The sequence below is a fragment of the Phaethon lepturus genome, unplaced genomic scaffold, assembly GCF_000687285.1.
Source record: "Phaethon lepturus isolate BGI_N335 unplaced genomic scaffold, ASM68728v1 scaffold3232, whole genome shotgun sequence".
Taxonomy (NCBI): domain Eukaryota; kingdom Metazoa; phylum Chordata; class Aves; order Phaethontiformes; family Phaethontidae; genus Phaethon; species Phaethon lepturus.
This window is the reverse complement of record NW_010521052.1, coordinates 1-9208: the sequence shown is the minus strand read 5'-3', so window position 1 is coordinate 9208 and position 9208 is coordinate 1. Positions and strand designations below refer to the sequence as shown.

Sequence of the window (9208 nt, the reverse complement as noted above, 5' to 3'; positions counted from 1 at the left end):
AGCAGGAAAGGTCTGCTTTAGAGATGAAAATGGAACTCTCCGTCTCTTTCAGACAGACAACTACTTGCATGCCCTATCCCTTCAGTCAGTATCTCTTCTGGAATGTCATTGATCCTGTTTTCCTTCAGATGCAGATTCCCCTCACTTCTTAGCTTCAGTTTCTTCTTCTGTTCCTGTGTGAGCTTAACTTGGTCTAAGGAGGGCAATGGTTGGCTGGGACAGTTCAGTTGTCTGAACTTCTTTAAAGACAGTCTCCTTTGTCCAGACTTCCACTTTAGTGAGGATGCTGACTATAACAGAATCATGTTGGTGCCACTTCTCTCCTAGGGCACCCTGGAAATCCTGTACCCCGATGCCCACCTCTCCGCAGAAGATTTTAATATCTATGGCCATGGAGGGAGACACTTCTGGCTTGCCAGCTCCTGTTTCTTCTTTCTGGTAAGTATTGGGCATGTTATGCACTCTGATGGCTTCTTTGTATTTATTAAATGGGCCAGGGAGTTTGATTTGTGTATAATAAGGCCCTAGTCCCCCTCCTGCCAGGATACAGTACAGCATTGGTGCTTTTCATGGGCCAGGGAAGCTGAAGCAGTAAAGGTGTGGTGGGAGTGGTGTAAGCTGGCAGCTGAATTCCAGCTGAACTCAAATGTTCTTCACTCACTTCTTTCTTAGTGACCAGCATTTTGTGTGCTGATGGGGGTGAGGTGTGAGGCCTTCAGATCTGCACTGGGTTTAATATCAGGGGGTCTGTGCCTCTGTCCTGAGACATCTAGGGAGTGCGTGACACCACACACCACCCCACAAAGATTGTTGTGTTCAGTTGTCAAGCAGCTGTGAAACAGTTCTTTGTCTCAACAGGTCTATTCCTTGGTGGTGATTCTTCCAAAAACTCCTCTGAAAGACCGGATTTCTTTGCCTTGTGAGTGACTGCAGTGTGTTCTGTAGTGTAGATGGAGACAGCGCCAGTATAAAACATAGGTGGGAGTAAGAGGTTCCTCTGTCTGGTTGCGCTGCAGATACATCCCACTGTCTCAGGGTACAGATACATGGCAAAGGACTGATAAGTTATCCCCAGAAAAATGGTGTGTTGTGCCTTTTGGAGAGCAGAGTAAGAACAATTACATTGCTACTTCAGTAGCTAAACAATTACGTTAAGAAAACAAGATTTGCTGCTCAGTTAATGAATCAGATGTAGTGTGAATATATAATCTTCCAAGAGCTGTAAGAAATGGCTTCGTAATAATAGCTTCCTTTTGAAATGCATGTATGATGTTAAAGTATACATGCTGGTCATCCCCTGGGAAAGAAAGGCTAATTGGGAGCTGCTTAATAATTTTTATCTGGGTATTTACTTTATTAAAATGCTTCTATTTTTTTTTTGGTTTTTTTTTTTTTAAAATTCTTTTTTTTTTTTTTTTTTTTTTTTTTTTTTTGTTGCAGAATATCTGCAGCTCTTGATTAGGGAGAGAAGCTGTTATTAAGATGTTTGCATTGGGCTGTTCTCTCTCTAAGTAATGTTGGCATCTATGTGTGGGTGCCCTCAGGGAGCGGATATGTGTGGCACATGCCACAGGCAGGTGGTCCTAGTCCTGATCTGCCTAATGTCCAGCATACTGTGCTGCTCCTGTCCAGGTCTCCTGGGCAGTTTTGTTAGTGCTGTTCATTGGAAGGGCACAGCTGCTGCTTCAGCTGTGGGGCTTTTGTTTGTTTTTCTTACATTCAATTATGTGACTGACACTGGTTCCAGATGCTTGCCAAGAAAACCTTTGCATTTGTTGCCATGACCATGTGTTTTCAAAACCCATCTTGTGTGTTTGTATACACATGCAGGAGGGTATGGTTTAGTCTGCTATACCTCCATTAGTCCTGCCAGCATGGGACAGGAAAATGCAGTCTTAATTCTTCAGACAAGATGATGAGATGCTTCTGTTGGGTTTGTCATCTCCATCAAACATATTTGCACTGGGCTTATGAAGTGCTTATGAGGTTGAGCTTCATCTGTGTCCATGTCTTTTACACAGCCAGGAAGAGTTTTTATGTTTATGCTGGAATTTTTTGAACCTGGTGCAGGGCCTGGGCAGTGCCCTCCTCTGTGTGGATATTATAGAAGGACTGTGGTATGTATGCTGGGGGAGGAGATCTGCAGCCCAGTTTCTCATGTTGCATTTGAGTGTCTTTCAACACAGTCTCTCACAAGAAAACAAACTTGTGCTGTGTTCCTAAGAAGGAATAAAGATGTTGATTCTGTTTTGTGCCCAAAGACCTCTAAGTGGTCAGGAAACTCAGTGGAGAGGTCTGTGGAGCTGCATGCTCTGTAGTGGTCTTAAAGTGGTAAGTAATAGTTTGAATACACTGATGTCTCGCTGTTGACTTGTGTTTCATGGGTAATAAGGGGGGAAATAGTCTGTTTGCTAGAAATAGCACGGAGATACCTTATTTGTATCTGCAGTCTCGTTCTGCAGGGATCAGTGTCACTTCTGTGAGTCAAAATTGGGAGCACAAGGCTGTGCTCTTTGTCAGACCTTGGAACTTGGCATGATTCCCTCATGAGTGTCGGGGAGCAATGACACATGTTGATGGCAGTTTCTTACTTTGCATCAGTTTGAACTTGTTTAGCTCAAGACTTTTCTTGTCCTCTGCTTGGACACTCTGAGGGAAATGGGACCATTCTGGGGGGATGTGGCAGGTGTTACCCAGCTGTATTGTGCTCGAGTGTTAAATTCCTTCATGTTCCCTTTTGCTCTTGACAGCTGTGTTGATGCTACCACGTTCCTTTACTTCAGCTTCTTCGCACCTCTCATCTATGTGGCATTCCTGAAAGGTTTCTTTGGGTGAGTAGCCAGGAACAGGAATTTAGAGGGTATATATTGTCATTTAATTGCTCTGTACCCAAGTTCTTCCCATCTGTACAATAAAGACAGGGACTAGAATGCCAGTTAGGGAACCATTTTTTTTGTGTGTGTTTGGACCCAGGGCTGCTTGCTTCTATTCAAGACTTTTGTATGCAAAGTAGAGTTGATAGTGATGTTCCTCTCAAATATTTGAGGATCGCTGCTTCAGTGTGTGAATCCTGTTTAGTATAAAGTTTTGCTGCTGAAGTTGGTAATTAAATGGTTAGTGAGAGATTGAGTCCCAGAAGATTAAATGGTCTCCTGGGTGGGTTTTGGGATAGGTTTGTAGAGGGGATCTAGGGGTTAAGTAACTCTTTGGATGAGGACTCTTCTACAGCGGGCCCAAGAGTCATCAGTGATTCCTGGGTCGGGGTTGCCACCATGTGGCCACTCAGGGGAGATGCAGCTTGGTAGGAAAAAATGAGTGTTTTGTCCATAAGCAAGAAACAGCAGGCTTTAAAATAACTAAGAACATAAAGTACTCTCAAAATGTCAAAATGTGCCTCTGCTGCCTTCTGAAATTAGAAGGGAACAGTGTCTGGGGTTAGAGGTGGAAACTGCTGATCCACAGTTGTTTGTATTTTGGTTTTCCTGATGCGCACAGATGGAACTTGAGGTAGACTCCTGTTCTGTTGGTGTCAGTAACCGGGCTGCTGTGGAGTCCAGTGGTGGTTGGATGCTGTTGCCCTCAATAATTCAGAACTCATGAAGATGAAAACAGCTTTCCCACACTGGAGTCAGGATTCTGTCATTTTTATTTCTCTTAGGTGACTTATTCCAAAGCTACATTTAGCATTACTTTATGGCAATTACTCTGCTAGGTATATTTCAGGACTGAAAGCTAGTGTGAAGGGTTTTTAGGGTCCGAATACACAATTTCTTAGTGCTGATGAGCTTCAGTTTAGGATAAGTGGCTGTGATACTACATTGTTTAAACATGTATTTTAAATCTTTAATCACTCCAGGTCTGAACCAAAGATCCTTTTCTCCTACAAATGTCAGGTGGATGAACCTGAGGATGTGGATGTGCACCTACCCCACCCTTATGCTGTTGCCAAGAAGGAAGGGATGGATTCTGGATTCTACTCAAGCACTCAGATTGACACCACAGCCTACCTGGATGATGTGGCCTCTATGCCATATCATGTGGGCAGCATCAACAGCATAGACAGTGACCGCTGGAAAGCCATCAATGCCTAAGGCAGGGCTACCTGCTTCACACAATGCCTCCTTCCTTTCCTTCCAAAGGCCCTGATACCACAGCTGTTAGGATGTCGATTGGAAATCTGTCCTTGGCTATCTGCCATGGCTTTCTTCTCTTCCTTAGGATTTCTGAAACCTATTGTGGAGCTAAGTTGACAGCCCAAATCCTGTTGGAAAGAACGTTTTCTGTCTCTACCTGAGAACAATGTAGAACAGTTTTGTTCATAAGCCTATAAACACTGAACCTTCCTGATCCTCTGTGTTCCAGATGTGAATATGACCCAGAAGACATGCCTGACTGGCACCTCTTCCTTTTCAATGACTGAAAGCACTTGTCTGCCAATTATGGGAATGGCATTTAGGGATGAGGGTGTTGATTTGACTGCTGTATTGTACATACACAGAAAGAGTTTGGTGGTTGAAACCAAAGATGGTCTTCCTGGGCTTTTTCAAGCAGCATGGTTGCCTGGATCTTGTCATAATGCAACAGCATAGGTGGTGATAGCAGTGCCTGAAGAGGGAAGCTGGTCAGCTGGGCTTGTCTCTAGTTTCAGCTGGTAATGATGAAAATCATGAATTGCAGTTGCTACGGGCTGAAAGGAGTGTTCTGAGTGTGTGGGGAGAGGTGTGAAGAGGAATGACCTGTTCTTTGTGCCCTGCGAGCATTTTGGGGAGTTAGTAGCTAGCAGTATGGGCATGAACTGACTGAACAACAATAGACAGAAGGACAAACAGCGCTGCTGTCGAGCTGAGCAGAAGTAGCTGTGAAACGGTCTATAGAGGCTGTACTGCTGTGCATCTGAACTCAGAGGAAACTCTAGGTAAAAACACTGAATCAGGGCTGAGTTTCAAGAATAAAACCTGTGAGGTAGGTGCATTTTCCATCTGCACCCTGCTTCATGGCTCTGGCAGGGTCTTGGAGAGTGCTGTGAAGGGGAAGCTGACTCTGCAGATGAAGGCTCCAGAGATGTTCAGGTGCTTGAGGCAGAGCAGAAGCCCACGATGAGTCTGAGCTGTCAGTATATAGTGAATAGAAACTCTCCAACACCAGACGCATGCTAGAATCAAGCTGACTGGTGTTCTAAGTTAGGCGGCAAGTGGGAGACAGATGTGTTTCTCTGGCAATGTCCTTCTCTTGTTGCAGTTCAGATCCCCAGACTTCTGCTGGTCTGAATAGGTTTTGTTGGCTCGATATGTTGAAAATACTTATGTGCATGTGGAGTGTGGTTCATTTAAAGACTATCTGGAACTTCTTATTAACCTCCTCCATGCTGAAAAAGGGAATACTGTTGTCTGACCTGTCTGGCACACAGTTTCAAGACATTGTGGTCCAATCCAGGGACTGCTCAGCTGAAACCTGCATCACATTGGTTTCTGGGACATACTGTGCTCTCCAAGGATGAAGAGGAGTATTCCTCTAGCTTTGGGGGTGCTTTCCAACCTGAGTCCTTCAGGTAGGTGGAGACCTGCTGTATGCAATAGCAACTTTCCATTAGAGATGGTAGAAAGAGGGAATTTGAAATGTTTGGGGTCTGTGTGAATCTCTTGCCCCAACTCACTGCTGTTCCTGAAAAATATTGAGGTAAGAGTTTCTGGGGAATCATCATGCAGGTGCAGCACGGAGGTGTTAGTTTGGCTTATAAGTAGGTAGGGGAAAGCATTTGCTAACAGGTGTTCCCACCATAGGGAAAGTTTGCGTAAGAACCCGGAGTTCATTTTGGTTGCCAAAACTATGCAGGCCCTTTGCTTATCTTTTTTTGTTAATGAGCAATGCAGCCTCTCTGTTCTGCCTCTGGACTTTGCCCTGCAGGCCTGTAAGTAGTATTGGCACCTTGAAAACAAACACTCCCCCCATCTTTTTTTTTTAATTACTTTTGAGGAAAAAAGGCTTCCGTTTGTCCATGTGTGAGAGCTGAATTTTCTCATGTCAGTCAGCGGCCTTTCACATTTCCCCTCTATGCAATGACTGTGTAAGGGCTGGGCAATCAACTGGCCAAGTCAGCCCTTGCCACATTAGAGGGGTGTTCCACAATCCTCCCATCACTTGCTGTGAATTGGCCTGAGCCACGTTTGCTTGCTTACTCTAAAAGGGATGGATGGCGTGGTGCCTGAATTGCCCTGTTGCTGCTCCTAGTGCTGCTTCTGACACTGATCTTGAGCTGCTGTTAGAAAGCATGGGGAAAACCTGCAAAGCTTCCCTGGAGTTGGTGGGCCTTGGACAGAGCCAAGAGATAGGAAGGTCTTTAAGCAGTTGAAAAATAAAGGAGCAACTGCTTTTCTGTCCCAAGGAGTACTTGCTGACTCTCAACACTCTGATGGAGAGGGCTTATCTGCCCTCCTTGGTGATGTGAAGAGCAGGTTATGAATTTGCCTTTTTATCAGCTGAATTCAGTGCTGAAGGATCACCTGTGCAGGTGGTCAACATGTCCATCCTGTCCTTTGCTGGCAGGACTCCAGTATTTCTGGAGTGTCCCACATTCTGCTGCTGAGGAGCTTCTGTGCTAGGTCATGGACTGACCTTCTTCCTGTTGTATTTTTATGTATATATAACACTTTGGGCCATATTCATAGTGGTCCTTGAACAGAAGCGTGTTATGTGTGTGTGTGGGGATGCAAACAGAGAAAATATAGAATAAATGTATATTTTTGTTTGTAAAATAAAGAAATAAAATTAAGTTTGGCATAAATGGTCATACTTTCTTTCTCAAATGATCCATATTGTGGAGAAAGAATAACTTTCTGATTTTTTGTTTTTTAAAAGCACTGAACAAATCTGGCAGATAATGGAATAGTAGTATGTCTTTTTGTCAGGAATGTTTTTTTTTTTCCTTTTTGGAAGTCTATTACTAGGACAGCAGATGACTGTGCAGAGAGTAGTTTCCAGGTCCAAATAATTGTCAGTGAAGCCTTTGACTCTTCTCTCGGTAACTAGATCTTGCTGTTCCTGGCCATGTCTAGCATCAGGGGTCTTTGCCATAGGGTATCTTCCTCTGTTGCTTGGGAAGAGGCTTATGTGGAAGTTGGAATCAACTCTTGCGTAGTTCTTCTTCTTGGCTTTGAAACGAACCCTGTGTATCGGGACTAATTTGCTGGCTGCAGGGAGTGATAGCTGCTGAGTAACAGCTAAGCGTGCTGGCAGTAATCAGCACCCATCAGCTTCTCTTTGGCAGCGGTGTACAGGCTGGGGAAGTGGGGTGAGCTTTGTCTCTACCTTGGGATTGGTCACTGTGCAGTGAAACCTTACAGAGCTCCTTCCAGGTGCCCTGCAGAAAACTGTGGGCTTTGCCCTAGGATACACTACCACTGGAGTTAACTTTGCTGGTATCCTCTGCTCCTGCGTAGGTGGGGAGGCCTTTTAAGTTGTTGTCCAGCTCCTCCACTGTTATCACCGCGACTTCCACATCATTGTCGCGCAGGTCGTGAGCTCTGTTCGGCGCCCTCGGGCTCTTGGAGATCACAGAAAAGCACGGCTGTAGGTGTGGAGTGCAGATTTGTTGTCTTTGCCTGCTATGCCTCCTGGATTTTTGCAGATGATACCTGGCACCTGGCTGCAGTTACAGCTGAAAAAGGCTTAAGGAAGGATGACAAGAATAATCAAAATTATGGGAAGATTTCTGGAGGAGTAATTACATAGTTGAGAACTCGCCAGTCTGGAAGAGCAATGGTGCAGGTCTGTGAAATGCTGAGAGGACAGAAGAGGTGAATAAGGAATGATTGTTCATGGGCTTTTTTCAGCACAAAAACTGGGTGCCACCAAATGAAGGGAGCGTGTTGCAGATTAGAAATAAACAAGAGGCTGGTGAGAGCGTTCTGGGAGGGATCGTGGTTTGACTTTAGCCAGACCTTTGCTCTCGTGCTGGATGTGTGCAGTGTTTCTGTACTGCAGTGCAAACAGCTGACAGTACCATGATGCAGTGCCCCAGTCTTAAGAGGTCAAGCACTGGGCAAGTTCCCAGCATACAAGGTACTGTACAAATAACAAAAATGTTCCCCGTTTCCAGGACGCTCTACAGAAGAGGCCTTGATATCCTGGGGGGCAGAGAGTCCTAGATACTCCTTTAAAGCTGGCCAGAGTCCCACTGCTGAGTCAAAGCTGTGGTTGCCACATTAACTGCAGTGAAGAATAAGCATGAAACAGTTAAAACTGCTCTGATGTGCTACTAAGAAGTAGGTAAGTAGTGTGGTGATACCAAGGCTTTGCTAACTGTCTGGTCACAAATGCACAAAATTTCTAGGTCATCACATGACCTGTATTTCTGGGAATGCAGAAAGTTTGTTTGGAAAAGAGCCTTCAAAGCTGCTGTTTCTTGGTCCAGTTGTTGTGCGTTACAGATCTTCTTTCTCTTTCTTTGGTTAGGCTGTGCGTTGCCTGTGCCTGGCGATGGGGACTGTATCTGCGATGGCCTGACCCACGCGTGTACCTGTCACGGCAGATAATGGCACAGCTGGTAGATCTTGCTGGAAGAGGGTGGCTGAAAGGAGCGGAGGGATTAATTCTGCCCACAGGGCAGCTGCTGTAAAATTGACTAGAAGATGTAGACTGTAATTTTGTTTTTAATCAACAGAGAAACGTGAGCTGCCACTTGGGGGTGGTGAGCTTCCTTCAAGGACTATGGAGAGATGGTGTGTGCGAAGGTGGACAAAGGATTCCTGGTGGGGTGAGGGGATGCCCTCACTTGGCTGCGTTGGGGGGATGCTTTGTCTCTGCCTGGACACCCCTGGGGGCTCGTCAGCCTGTGAATCCTCTGTGACAGACGTCGCCTGGGTGGTTCCTCAGTCTTGGAGCTAAGCTTGGTGCTTTCCTGTCTTATTTTCTGTGTGGTAACATGTGGTCTGGTTTTCTTCCTTCCATAATTTTGACCCAGCAAGGAAACCCCGGGAGCTGGGTGTATCTCAGCGGAAGCTTATGAGGTGCTTTGATCCTGTGTTCGAAACGAAGGTGTGGAGGACGGGCACAGCCCTCTGCGTGGGAGGGGAGGAGGGAAGCCAAGTGAGGCCAAGGGCTAGAAACTGAGCGCGGCGACTCTTCGGTGCCGCCATGGCTATGTCGTAGGGTGAGGGTTAAAGAGGTAAGCTGTCTCGGAGCGCAGCTTTCTCCGGGGGCGGGTCAGGCC

General features: G+C 45.7%; 1 protein-coding gene across 1 annotated transcript in view; it reads left to right on the top strand.

Annotated features, from left to right (window-relative positions):
- The window catches only part of TPRA1 (transmembrane protein, adipocyte asscociated 1), an 11501-nt gene extending 7022 nt beyond the window's left edge, over positions 1 to 4479 (top strand). The window contains 6 exon segments of the mRNA XM_010297584.1: positions 328 to 438; positions 859 to 919; positions 2022 to 2051; positions 2054 to 2117; positions 2751 to 2831; positions 3857 to 4479. Coding sequence (XP_010295886.1) covers positions 328 to 438; positions 859 to 919; positions 2022 to 2051; positions 2054 to 2117; positions 2751 to 2831; positions 3857 to 4091 — 582 coding nt within the window. The 3' untranslated portion in view covers positions 4092 to 4479.
- The last annotated feature ends 4729 nt before the right edge of the window (positions 4480 to 9208 follow it).